The sequence below is a fragment of the Meleagris gallopavo genome, chromosome 13 (genome assembly GCF_905368555.1).
Source record: "Meleagris gallopavo chromosome 13, MGAL_WU_HG_1.1, whole genome shotgun sequence".
Lineage (NCBI taxonomy): Eukaryota > Metazoa > Chordata > Aves > Galliformes > Phasianidae > Meleagris > Meleagris gallopavo.
This window is the reverse complement of record NC_139416.1, coordinates 338,255-358,775: the sequence shown is the minus strand read 5'-3', so window position 1 is coordinate 358,775 and position 20,521 is coordinate 338,255. Positions and strand designations below refer to the sequence as shown.

The 20,521-nt window shown below is 43.9% G+C and overlaps 1 protein-coding gene across 8 annotated transcripts in view; it reads left to right on the top strand.

Annotated features, from left to right (window-relative positions):
* Positions 1 to 17,476, top strand: part of CBFB (core-binding factor subunit beta) — a 42,652-nt gene extending 25,176 nt beyond the window's left edge. For 4 of the 8 annotated variants that reach the window (XM_085235297.1, XM_085235293.1, XM_085235295.1 and 1 more), the window contains 2 exons: positions 1,942 to 2,037; positions 15,273 to 17,476. In XM_085235297.1, coding sequence (XP_085091423.1) covers positions 1,942 to 2,037; positions 15,273 to 15,341 — 165 coding nt within the window. In that variant the 3' untranslated portion in view covers positions 15,342 to 17,476. Of the gene's footprint in view, positions 1 to 1,941; positions 2,069 to 6,065; positions 6,127 to 15,272 lie in introns of all 8 variants that reach the window. The other 4 variants (XM_085235292.1, XM_085235291.1, XM_085235290.1 and 1 more) reach the window with 4 other exon arrangements.
* Positions 17,477 to 20,521: the final 3,045 nt, after the last annotated feature.

The following is a 20,521-nucleotide window of genomic DNA, read 5'->3' as shown; positions in this document are numbered from 1 at the left end:
TTTGTTTCCCTGGCTGAGGAGCTGTTTGGCCCCGTTCTTGTATTGATATGGTTCATGTTTTGCAAACTCTTCATCAGTGGGCTCCTGTCACAAGTATTGCTCCTGAATAAAACTAGGGCGAATGGATGATTGGGTTTCCTACCTCCAAATTTGCTGGGCTGTAATTGCCAGATTTGGCTGACATTTGAAAAAGGACACTTAAATCCCTGTTGTTTGAGCTTCAGAGAAGTTCAGTTTCTCTCGTAGTGCATCTCTGAGGCCAATGCAGGATCCTGTAGTATGTATATTTTTTTACTTAAAGTTGCATTCTGATGCTTTTTTTCCCTTTCATTTGACCTTAATAAACCAGCGTTTCAGCTGTCAGCATGTGTTCATTCTGGACGTCAACAAACTGATTCTTCTCTGAAATTCTAACTTAGCTTTTTTTGGTTTACAACCATGTTTAAAAAAATCTCCTGGCTGAGGCTGTGCTAGCTTTTTATTACATGACCACTTCAAGTGGTGGTAAAATGCAAAAATCTTGTACAGAAAAATCTACTTTCATTTAAGTCTGTCCCCCCAAAAATGAGAGGGTAACGATGATGTATGTAGCTGCTGTACACCAGAAATAAGGCAGCTTCTCTGCCATCATCAGAGAGACAAGCCTATCTCGTATTTCATCTCTTCTGCATTATTAAGAACAAAATCACCTTTTCTGTGAGACCTCAGTTGGTACGTGCTGCATGAACGTTAAGGTAACTGTAAGGGGCCGAATTCTACTCTTAGAAATAAATCAGATTTCTCTTAAGGGCAGCTTTAAAGATTGCCTTTGAGTGCAGCTTTCCAGGGACCTGGGTGCAGTTATTGACTGACAGCTGTTTGTCTCTAACTCTGCTGGGCCACGAGGGGCACTCACTGACATCAGTTCACAGAGTGCCTTCCAGGCAGCGTGATTGTGCCGGGGGCGAAAAAGGCAATTTAATGTTCTCTCAGCCTAAAGATGTTTGAACTGAAATTAAAAAATTTATGCGCTTAGTCCCTTGGTGTATTAACATTTAGTTGGTTTCTCACAATGTTTTTGTCCTCCAACAGTCAAGGTTAGGATTTTTACTTTTAGGAGAACTGCGGGCTTGAAAATAATGTGTGTACATGGGAATAAGGAGCAGAGTTAGCAGTAGTTACAGCTGAAAGTTCTGAGGAGAGAGAAGTAATGCTGTTTGTCCCTTATTGTCTTCATGATATTTTGAGCATTAGTTTATTAAAGGTATTTTCATGCATAATCTACCTCATGCGTAATTCTCTTAAAAAGAAGCAACGGAGTTGTTGAAAAACTGTAGGCTTCCCCTCCATCATATGTGCATATACATGTATCAGTGGTGGAATAGTTTCTGCCCCATGTTTTTCAGCTAAACTTAGATTATTTAAATACATAAGGCTTATAAATTTTCATATTAGTGCACCTTCAACAGTTTTTGATGAAATTGACAGTTTAATTACTCTGTAACTTGGATGTAAATTTTTAAATGGGAAGTAATTAAATTACCATTGTATGTGTCGTGATGCTAATGAACTCTCAGTATGCCTGTGGATATTGTTTTCACAATGACTTTTGTAAGGAAATAAAGTGCATTGCCTCTTTCATCTAACTTCTGAGAATTCCTAGCTTTCAGAAAATTTTGCAGCATTTAAAATGACTTCTGACAAGCCATTCTCCTTCGAAAATGTATTTGAGTAATAGCTGTAGCTGCATTGTAGCTTTGGCTACTTCTGCTGTAGTGATGAAGGTAGGTAGTAATTCCTTACCTTACAGTTTGCAGCTGCTAGAACCGATCCGTGATCTAGCTGGTTCTGTAAGACATGCTTGTGTTTACTGTCAGGCAATCCCTAATATTCAAAAGAAAGGTTTGTCTGATGGAAATGAGGGTAACCTTCTGTGTCGCTTGTTGTCATGTGGTTTGGTAGCAGGAGGATGCATTGGCACAACAAGCATTTGAAGAAGCTCGAAGAAGAACCCGTGAATTCGAAGACAGAGACAGGTCTCATCGGGAGGAAATGGAGGTGAGGGTTTCACAGCTGCTGTCAGTAACTGGTTAGTACTTTCCCAAAACTTAAGATTGTTTTAATTTGTGTGTATGATGTTGTGGATTTTGTTTGTTGTCCAGTTTTGTCGTGTACAAATTACAAAATGTGTTGCTTCCAACTCTTCTAAAAAAAAAAAAAAAAAAAAAGACCAGTTCCAAATGTTTGAAGTCTTGTCAAGAATTCTGATTTCTAGCCTTTTATTTTTCTCTGTAGATGATCAAGTGGGTACTTGAGCTGTAAGGCTATTCTTGTTCACTGCCACATCTCTGGCAGATATGGGGGCATCTTTTGCATGAACGTAGAAGAAGCATGAGGAAATGCTGGCAGATTATTTTGTAGCTGGCTATTGTACACTATGGAAAACATTACCACTGACCTTAATCACATGCTACAATCTGCTTTCTTTTACAGGTTGTGCTTTCTTTTCCTCTTGCTGGTTCTTACTGATGGGGAGTCTTATTCCCCTCCTCCATTTCACTGATATGGCTCTCACTACCCTGTGCTTTGCTTCTTTAGGGCCCCACAGTCTTAAATCTTTTTTTATTAGAGCAGAAATTACTGGGATTAAGAAAAGAGGAGCCAGAAAAGGGAATGGAAACCAGCTGCTCTAAGATGTTAGGAAGACAGGAGCTGTGAGAGGATGAGTGATGCGTAAGGAGAGTTGGCAAGTTAAGACAGACTGTAAGTCAACCAGAGAGGGATGAAACTGAAGGAGTTTGAATTTGTCTTCATTACTACTTTTCTTTCTTACTCCCTGTTTAATCAGCATGGTCTGACCTGAATTGTAAGATGGCCTGGGTTGGAAGGCACATTGGAGATCTGTAGTTATCACCCCCCTGTTGTAGGCTAGTTGCCATCCATCAGACCAGGCTGCCCGGGTCCCCATCCGACCTGGCTTCGGGCACCTCCAAGGATGGATCATCCTCAGCTTTGCTGAACACCCTGGGCCAGGCCTTCACCATCCCTTGCCTGAAGCATTTCCTCATAACATCTAATCTAAATCTCTCCTCTTTTAAATTAAATCTGTTTCACTTATCCTATCGCTATAAGACAGTGTAAGAAGTTGGTCTCCCTCCTACTTCTAAGTTCCCTTCAAGTACTGGAAGGTCACAGTGATGTGTCCCAGATGCTAAATAAGCCCAGCTGCTTCAACCTTCATAGGAAAGGTTCTCCAGCCCTTTGGTCATCTTTACGTCCTCCTCTGACCCACTCTAACAACTCCATGCCTTCCTGTGCTGAGGGCTGCAGGCTTTGGTGCAGTACTGCAGGAGGGGCTGCACAAAGGCAGAGCAGAGGGGGACAGCTGCTTCCCTGCCTGTTGCCACCCATCTTTTGGTGTGAGCAAACATGACTCCTCATGTTTTTAGAAAACTTTATTACTGCTAAGCTGCTTTTCTTCTGGCTTCACTGATAGTTGAGATAGTTAAACAGACTTTGTTCTTCCAAGTGACAGTGGAAGACACTGAGCATGAAAGTGAGAAGGGGAAAGAGATTCAGAGAATAATGCCCGTCACCTTGAAGAGATTGGCAAAGTTGTTCTTGCTGACACTGACATGGCCAGGTCAGATTGTCAGCTGTGCAAAGATAAAATCCTTGCCTTTGTACCACTGAATCCTTGGAATATCTGGACAACCTGGATGATTTTTGTTTCTGTTGCATCATAGCTGGAAACTGTGACTTCAAAAGGAAGGTAGAATCTTAAAACTGTTCATAGCTATCTGAGACAGCTTGCCTTAATTCTAATTATGTTGTAGGAACTTGAAGGCCAGCCTTACATCTTTTACTGTAATTGACATCAAGCTTTATTTACTTTCCTTTGCTATCCCCTTCTTATCTATTCCTGCTAACTAAATGCTTAAAGTTTGGGGTTGTTTTTTTTTTTTTTTTTTTTTTTTAAAGAAAAAAGAAGACTGTTGAACTTCTGCAGTTCTGTGTGGTTTGATCCTTCAAGTGTAGAAACCCCTTATTTGCAGCTAAGATGCACAGAAACTTTCAACTAAGAGTGAGATTGAGGTAATATCAAGCATCTGGTTCTTCATAAGGGACATCAAAGCTTGTGGCAGTAAGATGCAAACAACGTCCCTAGCCAGCTGCAGGAGCTGGATACAGTAACTTCTGAAAATTGTCTCTCCTTAATGGGACAGCAAGCATCTGTTATTAAATGATGTCGTTATTAGCTGCCAGTACCCGTTTTTCTCTTAAAATAAGAATAGTCATTTTCTCATCTCTGAAGCACTAGCATAGATCACCTACAGAAAGGAAGAAAAGGACAAATGAATATCTGGAAGCATGTTTAAGCAGAATGAAGAAGTTGCCAGATTCAAAATTAATTTGTGATTCAAATACCCATGTTTTTTCAATAATTGCAACACATTTTGTTATGTGTGCTTCATTTTTTTGTGTATTACTGTATATGTTTTAATGCGTATAACCATTCTGGGTCTCAGGACTGCACGAAAATCACAATCTGGGGGGTAGGGTATAGATTTACAATGCATTCCTCAGGAGGAATCAGGTTTCCAAGTCGGGCATTGTTTGCCTGACTTTCAGGGCTGTTGTATTCTAATGCAACATTCAGGCAGGATCAAATTAACCTTAATTAGAAAGCACTTTATGATGATCACAAGCTCCTCATTTAAATTCTGAATAGAAAGGAAGGCATAACTGCGTTCAGGGTTGTTGTATTTTCCTGAATTTTCCTATGCTCACAATGTTGATTAGCTTGGAAACACGGCTTGACAGTTACAAAATACTGCAGACTGTTTCAATAGGTCCAGTTGTGTCTTTGGCTGCAGCACAGAGATGGCACTTGAAGGTTTTTATAGGGCAGTCAGAAGTGGTGGATTCTAAGCATGCTGAGTGACTTTTGGTTTGTTATGCTCCATACAGAGCTCCCTACAGCATAGACTTTGTAATGTTACGTGTTTCGATGTTAGTAAAACTTCAGGTTTTTCTTTCCTGCTAAGCATGGCATGGACAGTGCAATTTGAAATTGCCAGACTTGGAACAGGATCTCATCAGCATTAAGGATTACTTTAGGAATTGCAACAGTGTCTGTAAAAAGCAGATTTCCTACTGTAGAATTAAAGGCATTTCAGCTTAATAGAGACCAGATTCTGCTTCAGTGGGGGAGGGAAGGAGAATCCTGCAGTATTCCACCCACTGCTATCCTAAACAGACATGCCAACTCTTTGGAAACATTCATCCGTCCAAAGCCTGGCAGCATCTGAAAGTGATCAAATTCAATTCCTTATTTATAAAGCTTATTGTAGGAAAAAAAAATTCCTACTCTTAAGTCTCACTGTGGACTTTTAAAACAAAGTTGTATATTCTTGCCTAGGAGTGATCCCAGCAAAGCTTGTTGAATCGTTCAAGTGGGGGTGGTAAATTGTTCCAAGCTGGGTTGGTAAGACTTTAAAAAGGGGAAAAATAGCAAGTAAGTAACAACTTAGAAATAATTACTTTTCTAATTTTAATTAAGTTTCCTCTCTCATTCATAAGAACAGAAAAACCCAAAACAAACTCACCCCTCAGCTTGCTGTGAAGTTTGTTTGCCCTCCTTTTGTCCTGTAGCATGCTTCCTACTGATGACTTCAGTAGCACAACCGATCCCTATTTTAGTGAGGAGAGGGTTGGTAGTGCCTGGTAGGTCATGCCCGATTTCCCAGAAGTTACTGTTTTGGTCCAGCTACAGCATTCGTCCCAACATGAGGAAGGTGTTACACTGTTGAGTGAGAATCTATTTAAGCAATTTGCTTCAAGTTTTTAGGTTTTTCCCAGTTGAAACGTGTCCTGTTATACTTCTGGTGTGTTTCAGTTTTGAATGTAAGATGGATTTGCTTTCTGTCAGTGTATGTAGATTGGTCACATCAGATACCATAAATCCTACCTCGCTGCACTCAGAGCTCCTCTGTTTCAGAGATGCTTTTGAAGTCAATGAGTGTTTTTAATTAATGCCTTCAAAATTAATAATGTATTCTAATGGCTTTCACTTTCCACAAAAGCACTGGAATGCTGAGACAGTAAATATTTCATGATGCACACGAAGAAGGACTTTATCCCCAGGTAAAGCATATTTACAGTGTATTATTTACAAATAGATAATTGTATGAAGTTCCATGGAGCTATGTAGCAAACTTGCCCTCTCTAGTGAATTCCTGCCAGGTGAAGGCTGGCTTTGCTTTCCTGAAGCAAGCACCACGTCAGACAGATAAATGAATTGGAAATATCTGTGCTTTGTTTCCCTCAGCCAAACTAATAAGAGAAGGAAGGGAGGAGGAATGGCAGTGAGGCAGACACATCTCTTTATCCCTTTTTCTTGGCTGAGCGAGCTGATGTGAGTGTGCTCTGCTGTCCGCGTGGTTTCAGCATGAATAACCAGAGTGGGGTCACAATAAGAGGTGTCCTGTGGAACTTACTGTGAGGTTACAGCCTAGAAATACCTGAACCTTCTAGTAAAAACTAGGTTTTTATTCCACATTCTGACACAAACTTTGCTACGCTGTCCAGAATGGCTTGGGGAGGTTTCAGCAGCCCCCAGTTGGCGAGGCTAGAAGCAGCAGCAGCTTAGAGCCATGCTCAGCCCAGGAGGGCAGCGGGTGGGGGCTGCACACCAGAGCAGAAAGTAGGAAGCAGCAGATTCTCAGCAAGGTAACCAGAGGAGGATATTTGTTACGTTTGCAGATACTTTTTGTGAAGGTTTGCTTTGCATGGGCAAACCATGGCTTTAAAATGGAAGCAAAGTTGTTTGAGCACAGTGTGCTCTATTCTTACTCTTATGCCTGGCTGATTCTGCTCTGTGGATTGCTTTATTTGGGGCTGGGTTGGATCTGTTCTCATTTTTCCAACACAATTTGCTCAACAGGCATTTTGGAAATGTACTGTTTTTCTATTTTGTGTTTTTCACATTACTGCTGTGCTTTTTATTTTAGCGACGCTGCAAGGAGAGAGGCAGAGTGCTCTGCTCTTCCTGCACAGAGCAGCCCGGCACTGTGTCTGTTTGTGGTCTTGTGCTAAATATAAATTACACTAATGGCAAAGCAGAACCATTTTAGGAAACTGCACAAATTTCTCATTTTTAAAAACCTTCACGTTTTGCTGAGGAATGAAATGTTTTGAAGCTTTTTGTTGTTTCTTTCAATAGAAATCCCCCTTGATAGAAATCACCAAAAATGAAAAATAATAAAGATTGTCGCAAACTTTAAATATTCAGCCCTGTGATGGATTTCTGCACACTGACCAGTGTGTGATGGGAATTAAGAGTTAGAATGAGAGATATTCATTGAATTGTGCTCAAGTTGTGAGCTCTTTAAATAAAACAAGATTTTATTAAAGAAATGCATACAGTTCACAACTGAAACAGAGTGAAGTAGGAGGACTGATTTTCTTCCAAGGTTCTAAATGATGGAGTTATTTTCCCTTCTTAAAGCAAAGGAAATTTAATATGAAACTATCAGTGCAAACAAATGCCTTAGCAGTAGGTATTTTGGTTAAGTGGGATTTGCTTCAGTAAAAATATAACATGCTTATCGGTTTCTTTTTCTATTTGTTTCATGGCAAATTCTGACTTGAGGTTTTTTTTCCCCCTGAAAAAATTAATCTGGAATGAACTTAATTACTGCCTATTGTGTGTACTGTCCAAAATGACAGAAAATGAGATGAAAATACTCTAAACACTAATAAAGCTTTTCAGGCATGAAAGAAATCCAAACTTACTTCTCTGTATGCAGTCGGTAGCACAGTCTTGGGGTGTGTGGATATATATGATATATTATATGATATACATTATATTCCAGATGCACACTGCATAATTGAGTGGAAAATATGAAGGCTGGTGTGTGGACGTGTGCTGCCCAGCAGGACTGTGTGCTGTGAGCCCTGTACCCGTGGGTTGTGGTATGGCCATGCTGTGTCACAACTTCTGACCAGCAGATTGCTTTTTCTGACATACGCATTCCAAAGCACTTCTTACAAAACTATTTGAGCTGTACGGAATCAATGCTGGATATAGTACAGAGGAGATCGATCTTGCAAATCAGGGAATACTGTAATATAAGTGTCTTATTTCAATCAATGAAGGTTAGAAAGGGGCTGAGCAACAGAGCGATACGGTCGAGAGGCAATCAATATTAATTATAAATTTATAACGTCTGTACCAGCCTTCAAACAATGCTGCCTAAAAGGAAGCATTCCAAGCCTTTTTCAAATTTTCCTATGAAAGTTAAAATTTAACTGGTCTCTACTTGAAGCTTGTAAGAGCTTCATCTGTTCACCTGCTTTTTCCTTTATCAGCCTGTAATTTTAGTCCGGTTACCGTTTTGGTGGACTGAAATCTCCAGTTCGTGGTGACTTTTAAACAAAGATAAGAACGGTTGCAGTGACCTCAGGCAAGAGGGTGCATTGGGAATTGGTAACCAAATTGTGCACACTTGGTGTGGTTGTGCATGCTGCCTAAAGCAGCCATGTGCACTCTTAGGGAGCAGTGCCTGCTTTTGGAAGCAGCTGTCTGGCAGCTTGGAATCAAGTCCTGCCTGAGGTGGGTGCTAAACAGTTCTAATCTGCAGGCTTTGTCAAGAAAACTGTGTTCTGACTCAGAAAAAGCAGTGAAAATGGATACATAAATTAAAAACAATAAAAATGAGTGTAGAGTCTGAAAACTCTTCTCTAAGGACTTCAGCCAAACATCCAGATCTCCTACCAAATTTGGAAGTGCTTTCTTTTGTTTGAGTAATACAAGTGGTGCTTGATGTAGTTAAGAAAGGTCTTTCTCGTCCCAGGTTGAAGTAAAAAGGAGAGGTGTCAGCACAGTGGGCATTACAGCCAGCAAACCAAGCTGCCCTGAGGCTGGAGGTAGGCCACCACGTCCCACGCTGACACCTACGCCTGCTAGGAGTGCAGGGAAAGTCATGTACCTTCCTGACCTCCAGCAGCTTACAGACGTGGTGTGTAGTGATGAGGGGATCCTCCTGCTGCTGTGGCTGAAGTGAAGCCCCTCAGACCTGAATCGTACAGGGTGCTCCTTCAGCTCTGTGACTGAAGAAGGTCTATTATATATCAGTCGTAGCTCTTAGTGGGTTGTATTGGCCTGGGTTTGCTTGAATTCTGAGAGTGCTGAGCTTTCCCTCCCCCACTCTTCTTTTCAGTACTGTACAGTACAGCTAAGGGTACTGGGAGTGGAGGCACAGCCAGCAGTGCAACCTTGTGCGCATTGGTAGGGGAGGAGCAGTCATTAAGCAGCAGCTCAGAGGAGACCCTTCTGTGTGTTGCGTGATTGTAAGCGGTCATTTTTCTAAGTATTGCTCTCTTTGCTTCCACTTGGTTGTTTGGGTGTTGGGGTGTTGTTTTTTTTCTCTTTCTTTTTTTTTTTTTTTTTTGCTCTGTGGTTGTATGCTTTTTAGAAAAGTATCTATGATGTATTCTCAGATTTTTTTTAATCCTTTTCAGAAGGTTGACAGTCCTTCTAAGAGAATCCAAATGTTCACTGTTTAGTTTTTCATAACATAGCTTGATCTTTCACTTATTTAGTAAATTATAGATGATACATGCCAAGGCACATAATGCATCTGCTGTGTCTGCTTCAGCAGCATGGATCTGCCAGAAGGCAATTAAGGAATTGCAGTGGAGTTGTCTGTGGAAAGAGTTTATTTTGGCTACTCTTTGTGGCAGCCCTTCTTCAAACTATCTTCCTTTCCCTCCCTACCCTCCACCACTGTCCCAAGTCTGCATGCCATGCATGTAGTTCTGCTGGTGATTTCACTGCCTAGCATGCTGAGGTCCTTGATTTTTGACTGCTTATTTTAAGATATTTAATTTAAGATATTCATAGAAAGTGAGGCCCTTTCTCCTGACAGCCCTGTCCATCCTTTCTAGATTTATCTGCAACTTTCCCATTTCTGCTTTCTCAGAGCTGTTGTCACATAATGGGACTGCATTATCTTTTCTCGCTGAACTTGTGGTAAAGGTGGGTGGTGGTCTCGAGTATGTCCTAGAGCTCTGTCTGAGAAGCTTCAGAGTCAGGATGCCCAATGGAGAGAGGAATCTCAGTGTACAGATTGCTCTTGAAAGTGACCCCCACCCAACACACACGCTTTTGACAAGTCATGTCTGAAGAACTGCACAGGGTTTGCTCTGTGGTTTCAGGCCAACAGAATGGTAAAGGGTGTTACATCTGGAAACTAATGAGAGTTGGTGCAAATAGGAGTGGCAGGAGTATTTAGTTGCATTTTTCCATTGTTTTCATGAATAGAGTGTGGTTACAGACACTCAAAGACAGCTTGAAGAGTTTTATGGACAGTGTTGAAAATGTGACCAACATAGCATGGGGCAGGGTCGGCTGCTTGGAGGGGAATGCTGGTGTCTTAAGTGTGCTGGCATCTGGAGGAGCTGCTTGTCTTCCTCCTGAACTGCCACAATGCCTACATCTGTTTTACCCAAGTGCCGCAGTGAAGCAGTGAATGCTCTAGCACAATTGCTGTCCAAAAGAGTCACCATTCTAAGATGTTGATAGCTTGAAGTCATCTCATTCACTGAGGAGAAAAATAATACTACTGCATTGCATTCTCAGAATGACTTTCAGCCCATACTGATGACCTTATACTTGGGCTTGGGAAGATTTTGGGCATGCACAGTTGAAGAGAGCATTGCTGTTGGAGCATTGCTGTGGATATTCCTTGCCATGGATACTTACCTTTGTTTATCATCAAATCGAAATGATTGTCAGTAGCTTTTACCTTGTGTGTTATATTCCTCTGTTTCATCAGCCCATGAATTCAGTGTAAATAGATCTAGACTAGAAAGGTAAAACTAGGAGGTTTTGCAATATGTTTGTTTGTTTGTTATTTGGTCGGTGTTTTTTGCAAATGCATTCCTGCGATTCTTTTGGTTGGTCATCATGCTGTCTCCTGCATTTGAAATGGCTTGTGGCCAGTTGTAATTCCTTCCGAATTGCAGAAGCGTTACAGAAGATTTGCATGGTTTCATGTGCTGAAAGCGGAATATTTTTGGATATTGAAACTCCCTGTGTGTCCATCGCATTAACTATTCAGTTTTGTGATATTTGGAAGGAAGCTGCCATTCAGTCTCAGGAGAGTCACAACTGTAATGGGATCCATGTACTGTTTACAACTGACTATTTCACAAAGCAACAGCTGAGTAATGTTCAAGGTAGTCCTCCTTCCAACTTAAAATCAGCGTTTGACTGAAAAATGAAATATACTGAGATAAGATGGATCACTCCTGTTTTCTCATGACTCACTGTGCATGACTCATGGCAGGGTACTCCGCTTCCCAACGGCAAAGACAGATGCATCCCTTTTAATTGAAGCAGGTCTCCTTAATCTTTGGGAACCTGAGCTCATTCTTCATAGAGATGCTTCTGCATGGCTTCATGAGGTATGCGTTTCAGAAATTACAGCAAAAACTGCAATTCAGTGGATGGATTAGCTGTGCTGAGAGTTCTGGAAATGCTCATTTTTACATCTCTAGAAGGAACCTCCGTCTTCCTGTGACAAACTGAGCAGAACCACCAGATGACTACCACACTGGTGGTCATGTTCCTGCCACAAACGAGCGTTAAGAACACTTGTGGCATTCTTGTGAAAGCTGTTTTTTACCCTTTGTCAGTGGCCAGAAATATCACCCAGTTCCTGATGCTCTGCTGTGTCCTCACTGTGTCTGCACGCAGTGCAGGGGGATTTCTCCTGTTCTTCACCAGTGGTTTTAATTTTCAGCTGCAATGTGTGTGGTGCTCTTAGCACATGGAGTGCTGCTGTGGTGGCTGCAAACTGTGCCTGTGCACCTTGGTGGAACAGTGAAGGGCATGTTCCATGTTTGTGCTCCTGCACTGTAGTACCACACAAATAAACAAGGGCTCATGAGTGAGAAGCAGCTGTCATTCCAGCACAGAGCAGTAAACCCCTGTTACTATCAGAACTATGCCTTTATCCACATATGCTTCCTATGAAATACTGCAGTGAGTGCTCTCGGTACATTTGGGGTGATTTGTCATGCCTCCTGAGTATCACTAACAGGGCAGATCTGGCAGCCATTCAGTAGTGGCTTCTGCAAACCCTACAAGCAGCAGTGATCTCATGAATCACATGAATTCTTTCATACGTCCTGAAAGAAAAGGCTGCTTTAGGCAGAGTGTAAATGCAACCATATGCCCTTACCTTGGAGTCTTTGCTGAAATTTGATAATAAAATTACTGGGCATATGGTTTCTTTTCTGAAAAAGCAGTTCTGTTGCTTTTAAAGCAGGAGGATAGCAGGAATGAACGTGCTGGCTGCTTCTCCAGTAAGTGTGAGAAGTGTGTGAGTACAAAACCAGTAACTAGATGGGCACTGCTGGGATTTGGCAGCTCTTCATTAAAGAGCATGTGCCTTTGTTTCTTCTTACAGGACGTGGGGAGCAGTCAGGACCAGAAGAAATCTTGGTACAGTCTGGTCAATGGGAGAAGGATGTGCAAAATGGAACTGTTGCTCCTTTGTTAATTTTAGTACAGCTCTCAGTGCAGAAGTGTCTGTTCAGACACACAGAACAGCTATGCTGTGTTCAGGAAAGTCTGTACATTGCAGTTGAGTTTTCTCTTGAAGAAAAAGAAATGAAGTGTGGGGTTCTTCGTCATTAACTTTTCCTTTTTTATGCTGAATGCAAAACTGAATGATTCGGGTTTACAAATGTGAAAATCTCAATTAAATACAGTTTCCCATATTCTGCATCTCTACAAAGAAAGCAATTTGCAGATGTCCGTCAGGGGCTGGAAGGAATATGCCATCAGGATTTAGAATCTCCTGCACTGTACGTGATGGCACCCGCTCGTTTTAATGTGATCACTCACATTACGGAGAGGTCTGTGGGTTTGTGCAGTGATACTGGCTGCTGCTTTTGGGCTGGTCTGCATGTATGAGCACCACACTACTGGTCATACCGGCTGAGAGAAGCATCAGTAGAACAGAGTGAAAGGATGATCTGACCCCGGAATAACTAAAATCCTGCATCAGTCCGATTTCTGTACTGGATATGTAAGTGCAATAGGTACCATCTGTGCTATTCAAATAGCGACCGTGCTTCCAAAGCAGTAATGGCAGTGTGACCACCAATAAGGTCAGGAGAGAATCTCTCTTCTGGAAACATGCTGATGAATACGGGGATTTATTCAATAAACTTTGTGTGCGTCAGAATGGGTTTATTGCACAGAAAAGGAAAACGTAGCTCCAGTGTTTCAATGGGGGAAGGAAGCTGGGCTTCTCCTCCTTATGGCTGAAGCTGGCCAGTTGTGCTGGCAGCACGAAGTCAGCCAGATGAGAGAGGGAGGGAGGGAAGGAGAGAGGGAGGAAGGGGGAGAGAAGCGAGCAGGGAAAGAGCCGCCCGCATTAGAGAGCGTGGTGTTGGCAGTGGCTGAAAGGCTTGGGGCTGGCAGCCGAGCATGGGAGGAACAAGCAGCGTGCTGTGAGCTGGGGTAACCGCTGCTGGCGGGAAGGCTTCCTCTGTGTCAGTAAGTGTGACTCAGAAGGGTCGGGAGCAGCGCAGAGCAGCGCCGTGTCACCGTTAGTCACAGGCTGGCTGAAGTGCTCGCATTGTTCTGTGGCACCGTGGGAACTCGGGGACCGCGCAGACTGCGAGCGGCCGCGGTGGTGCTGCCCGTGTTTGGGCCGTGCCTGCCTTTCACCAACACACAGAAGGCTTTCTGAAGGAGAGAGGCGTCGCTCCTTTGTCATAGTACTGTTTGTCTGGGGCTTTGTTTTTTATTGTTTTTCATTAGAGAATACAGTTCTGAAAGCCTGCGTGTGGCAGCTCGCTGCGGCCAGTGCAGCTCATGGGGCTCCTGCAGCAATGAGTGCCAGCAACTGAGAGCACAGCCCTGCTACTGCTCGGGTTCTGCTGATAGCTGCAGGCCAGCGTGCCAGCTGTGCACCCCGGGAGCTTGACACCCAGGTGTTGGTACTAAAGCATTGTAAAGTATGGCTAGGATAAAGAGAGTGTTCCTAGAACAGACGCACCACCTTAGAATTGAAGTATATGAATGGCTTTGTGAGTATTTACTTGCATTTCTGTTTGCTGCTTGAAAGCAGCCTGCTTGTGCACAGAGGAGAAAACTCGAAATCCTGGGGTGACGCCTCTGAAACAGGAGGAGCATAATTTAGTTGCAGAACTGCCCGAGAAAGGTCTCACCCACAGTAGGGCAGCTGGGGCTCCTCTGCTGTGCCCTGCCACAAACCTTCCTGGTCAGGTCCTCCTTGCCTTAGAGGAAACACAGCACACTTGTGATCCGCAGCACGTGTCTGTGGGGATTGTTGTGCTGGGAGAAGTGGGGATGCTAGCTGTGTGAATATTTGATTGCCAGGTAGAGAAAGCAGGTAAGTGTTTCTTACAAGCACTAATCAATACTGACCATCCTTAATTTCCTCTTTAAATTACGCTCCATTCAAATTGAGTCAAAAGCTCTCCTTATTTAAAGGAAAGCTGGTGTTATTTTTTTTAATACAGGGATTCAATCATCAGTACTAAAGTTTTCTTAAGTTTTGTATTGCTGCTAACTTTACCGGTGCACCAAATAGTATTACTCCAGTAAGTATGTTCTGACAAAAAGTGTGAGAATGTTTGTCAAATCTGTCGGTTCAGCTGTACTGTTTCGTTGGTGTATGTCTCTTGTTCCATAAAAAGCTAAACAAAATGTTTGCCACACGCACGTACTGGGGGGAGATCTCTTGGGGGATGCTGTAACATACTTTGCCACATTGGTATTGTAGCCTTTCCTCCCCATAATCTTGATCCTGGATCCTGAGACCGTTTGCAAGAGAGGTTAACAGAAGAAGGGAATCTCACAGTGAAGAACACGTGTTTTAGATGGAGGGGCAGAAGCCCTGCCCTGCTGCTCTGAAGGGCTGCTGCCGACTGGCAGGGCCATGCTGGCAACATGTCAGCCTGGCTGCAGGAGGCCTGCAAGGCTGTGTGCCCATGCGTGGGGCTGCAGCCCTGCCCTGTGCTGGCAGAGGCTCAGCACAGCAGGAGCAATGTTGTTCTGCTCCCCAGAGGCCGGTGTTCCTCAGGTGGGATAAGTCAAACCCATGGGGAAAGGGTGGTTCTGTGAGAAATTAATGTGTTTCTGACTTAAAACTGTTTGGTTTTTTGACGTGTGCTTAATATGTTTATGAAATGATCTGATGATTGGAGTCATTTTGTTGATCCTAAACACGTGTTTATTAATGCAGGCAAGAAGACAACAAGACCCTAGTCCTGGATCCAACCTAGGAAGTGGCGACGATCTCAAACTACGTTAATCAGCATCAGCAGTGCCATGGGTCTGCAACATACATTGCTTCTACTTGGCAAAGGATTGAATAAAGACCAGAAACTGTGATAACTGGGTATATTATGGTCTGTTTCCTGACCTGCGGCAGTCAGAACCACCGTGAACTGCCATGGTTTGCACTATGTTTATGTTATGATACCTGCATTTCCCATGTTAAGCATGTAGCCAGTGGCAATTTGAAATTTTGTTTTTCTATGCAAACTTATTTTTGTTGGCACTATTTTAGTGAAATGGAAACTTATGCAGCTATAAAAACATTTTTTTTCTCAACTGTAATAAAAATTGTCACTTAAAAATAGGTCAAGATATTACAGATTAAAAACTTTTTTTTTTGTTTCTGTTATTTTTTTGGGTTGTGTTTTTTGTTTGTTTGTTTGTTTTTGTTTTTGTTTTTTTTTTGTAAACTGCTGGAAGCCAACGCATTCCAAGCTTAATTGTTTTAATATGGGCTTTTGGAGTTTTGATTGTCTTTCTTGTGCTCCTGCTTTATTTTAGATACGCATTCTTATCTTTCTTTACGATTTCTTTTTTTCTACATTTGCAAGACCTAAAAACTGCTGACATTATTTGGTGTTACTTCCAGGCTGAACCCAGTGAATCAGTGCTGTTGGGATCAGGTTTCAGACTGCTGGCTCGTCAGCCTTACAGTTGCAGTATTCTTCTGACCGCTAAACGTTCATCGGTTCCATTTTTTAAACGATCAAATCTTAAAATCTGTATTTTCATGCATGTGTGCATTCTGCCCCAAAATCTGTCTTGCATTTTATTCAGTGTTCAGTGAGTTTGGGTGGTTCTAGTACCGCTGTATATAGTACCTTACTGAAACTCATGGGAAGTCGCAGGCTGGCTTCTGGTTTATTCAGGGATTTTTTTAAACAGTGCTTACGAAGGGATACTGCAACTCTATGGTTTGACCCAGCAGCACACGGACTGGGAATGGAGGCGATGGGTTGCCGAGGTGATGTATGGAATGATGTTAAGATGGCTGCTTCGAGTTATTTTGTATCTTATGCTTTTTGTAAAGCTGTGCTGAATGGTGAGGAGCTGAGATGAGGCTGTGTGCAGAAAAACCTCAGACCGTGCATAGGACGCTTCCATTAAATTGTATGCAAACAGAGGCCACGCCGCAGTGAGCGCTGTGTTTGCTGGCAGGGTATGGCTGGAGGAGAGTTAATTTGGGTGGATTTCCTTCCTTTCTTCAGGTGGTGGTGGTGGGGAAGGGGTTCTGTGCCACGTTTTCCTTTGTGTTCATCTAATATGTGAAGAAAATCAATTGGAAATGCGGTGTCATTTGGCAGCGTTAAGATACGTGATCTAATCTCACTGCGTTGTTAATGATTTTGAGGACAGAAGCGTTGTACAATAAGAGCAGTTAAATCTTTATTAAATTCTATAGCTAAGATAATGACGTTCCTTGTTAACAGTGATACAGTGGATGTACAGGGGGTCTCGCAGAAATGTACGCGGATGTCAACGTGAAGGAGAACCTTTGTATGTTAACCAGGCGAATATTTAACATTCACTTCATGTCAATAACTGCACACTGAGAATGCCATCCAGCAGAAATATTCTGATATTCCAACTGAAATGTGCTGTGCCCACCTGTCCCTTTTGCTCTTCCTCCCCCAAAGAGACATTTCCGAGGTGTTTCTGCACCGTGTGCCCCAGCCCTGGGCCTCCTCTGCCATCGGTGCGTTTTTGATGGAAGAGCCTGAAGGTCTATTTTAAAAGGTTTTCCCAACGTTTCAGATGGTGGTTTTAAGCCACGAGTACACAGGAAATGATGCTATCAGCTATTAACGTTGCCATCTCGGTGTAAATACCCAACCTTCCCTGTCGTCATTTAGCATTCTGCTGCTTCCGATATCTTAATGCTGGCATTAAGATCACAGCCCTTCCTTCTGCTGGTTAGCGAAGACTTTTTAAAGTGCATTTTAAGTTATTGATGCAATTTGATATTTTTTCATAATTTCTATTTAAACTGAAGTTGCATCATCTTTCTTGGATTCATCTCCTGCAAGAGTTGCCTTAAGCTACAGGATCGCTTTTGCTACCTTTTGTGTTGTACGTTTAACTTTCATAATAAACTTCTGTGTAGTGAAACGAGTTGTTGTGAGGTCCTTTCTGACACCGGGGGGCTCTGGTGGGGGCAGTGGGCTCTTCAATGGGGTCTGCCGGGATAGAGTGTGGGGAAGGGGGCTCCCACTGAAGAGGGGAGCTGAGGAAGAAGTTCTTCGCACTCAGGGCGGTGAGGCGGTGGCACAGGCTGCACACAGAGCTGGTGCTGCCCCATCCCTGCAGACAGCCAAGGTCAGGGAACGTGTCCCTGCTCAGTGTGAGCAGATGGCCTTTAGGGTCCCTTTCCACTCAAACTGCTCTGTGATTAAAGGTCATGCTGCTGTGGATGAGGAGACCAAAATAAAGGTGGTTTACATGTTGGAGGTGAGGAAGTGAGGAACCACAGTTAAAGCACAGCAGGGCAGATATGAGTGTTAACTGCTACACCTGAAACCCTCCTATAAGGCTGCGGGATTTTAAGAGGTAAACCTTAAAGCAGCCAACGGGATTGTGCTGCTCATGTCCCAGAATCATGCGGAGAGTTGTTCTAGTAACTTCAGGCCCTGAAAGTGTTTTGGTGCAAAAGAACGAGGTGTAACCTTATTTCATGCTTTTAAAAACCTGCCTGCAAATGGAGCAGGCAGTGCCTGCTGTCTGTGGGCCCTCCAGAACGCTTCTGCAGCTGAGAAGGAGTGAGCTCTGAAAACAAAACCAGGCGCCAAGCAATGTCACTCCGTATTCCTGAAGCTCCCAATGAGCTCCTGCCTGTTGTACGGTAACTCCTGGCTTTCTTTCCAACCTCTTGCAGTTATGCAGCCCCTTACCCTGAGAGAAGCTGGATGTGGTCCACTCTCCCATGTTAGTTAGGTTTTCAAAGCCTGCATGAGTTTCCTGGGCTCCCTTTGATGGCAGCTGTCCTGCTCTGGGCTCTCAGTCCCACTTCTGTAGGAGGCAGTGATGGAAACGGGAATGCTTTTTTGTTCCTTTGTACTCTGGTGTCTTACAAGAGCCATATCTACATAGTGGGGAGGAGGTTACAAGAAGGAAGGTTGGTTCTGGAAATGTCCAAAATGCCACGGCCTGCTGCGATCTTGACAGGACTGCCATGTTCAGTCTGCCTTTAATTCAGGACACCACTTTATCGCAGGGGTATTGCAGGAATCCATCCTGTCTGCACTGAAGCAGGGCTGATTTATTTAAAGTACGCTATTTTGTTAGGACATTTCCAATGCAAATAAGAGAGTTGTGAAAGTGGCTTCGAGGATGAGAATTACAGTGAGAAGTTACAGCGGAGAGGTGCATTTGCATGGGTGATGCTTCTTGTAACTCATTTGCCTCCTGTGCTGTCCAGGCTGCAACAAAATGCAAATCCCAGAGCATGCATATTCATTGGCTGCTGTACAGCTCGCAGCTGCTCAGGCTCGTGGCTTAGGAACTTTATTAAACATCATTCTTTACTGCAGATTGAGATAAACGAAATGTCAAAATTGCCTCGGGCTCATTTCTTCAAGCTGAGGAGTGGGGGAAAAAACACAGGACAGCCGAGCACAAACCCAGCCATTGCTGTGACCTGCAGCGGGCAGCTGTACAAGACCCAAATGTCACCTCAGGGAGCAGGGGTGCTGAGAACAGGAACGGCTGTGCTTCCGTTGGCCGAAGCTGGTTGGATTCTGCTGGCTCCTCAGTGGTGCCCACAGGGCTCCTGATAGCAACCCTGTGTGTCCCAGGCTGCTGTTCTCTACAGGAAGGAGGTTTGCCATAAGTTTGCAGGCACCAATCTGCTTTTCACCAAAACTGACTCTACAGCATACGTACATTGAGGTCTTGCTTGTAGCTGTGGATAAATGCTTGCAGGATCTTTCCACACAAACATCTCCTCCTCGTGGAGGTGTGCGGAGTTGACAGCGAGGGTTGGCAGTGGAGAATTCAGTGTTTGGTGGAGGGAGAAGAGGCTGGGCAGTGGGCAGCAAAGCCTCCCCGGCCCTTGTGGTGAATCTTTGCTTACAGTCATGGTTCTGGGCTGTGTCCTACTATGGAGAGCTATCTCCTGCTGTCAGCCTACACCTGGGAGCACAGTCTGCATCCCGCAGCTCTGCCATTGAGCTCCTCCTGCTTGCTGCACAATGTGCTCAAAGTTTGCCTAGTTCAGCCTTGCTCATTGCCAAGACTTCTTGCTGGGTTTCCTCACTGGATATCTTTCTCGCTCAGATGTGCAAAACCTGGCTAATATTTGGCACAGTTTTAGCACCATGGCTGCTATTTCATGGCAGTTGGGCAGGAATGGTCATCCTTGGTGGATTACAGAATTACAGAATTGTAGGGGTTGGAAGGGACCTCCAGAGATCATCGAGTCCAACCCCCTGCCAAAGCAGGTTTCCTACACCAGGTCTCACAAGTAGGTGCCCAGGCGGGTCTTGAACATCTCCAGAGAAGGAGACTCCACCACCTTCCTGGGCAGCCTGTTCCAGTGCTCCGTTACCTTACCGTAACGAAGTTCTTGCACACATTTGTGCGGAACTTCCTATGCTGCAGAATGGATGTCTGCAGGTTTCTTTCCTGAGGATTTGCACTTGGCTCTCCGACTTGGTGACCTTCGTAGGTCCCTTCCATCTCAACCCTTCTATTTATTCATTGTGCTTTCTTCCACAGTGTTTGCAGTGCCTCTCCTAGCTCCCACCCATGCTGATATGGAAGCTGTTCCCCCAAATAGGGGTCTTGGTCTGTCTTAACTGTGGGGCTGATGGATTCAGAAGGATGAACCACGGTGGCAGGGAGGTGCTGCTGTTCCTCCTGCTCTGGCTTGGGCAGGTTTGTGTGTTTAGGGTTAGAGTGTGCTTACATGAGATAGGACTGACCGGGGGAAGCTCTGGTGGCTGCAAGCTTGGAGAGAGCTCAGTCTTGTATGGGGCCAGCTGGGAGCTGCAGCTCTGGGCCACTTGCTCCTCATCAGGTCACTGAGCAGCTGCTACTCCCCACCTGGTGCTGCCGAGCCCCCTTGTTCCCTCCTTGCTGGGGCAGGTGCTCCCATACCAAGGACGGATCCTCTTTTTGGTTCTGCTTTCGGTTCTGCTCTGCAGAGCAAGGGGCTGT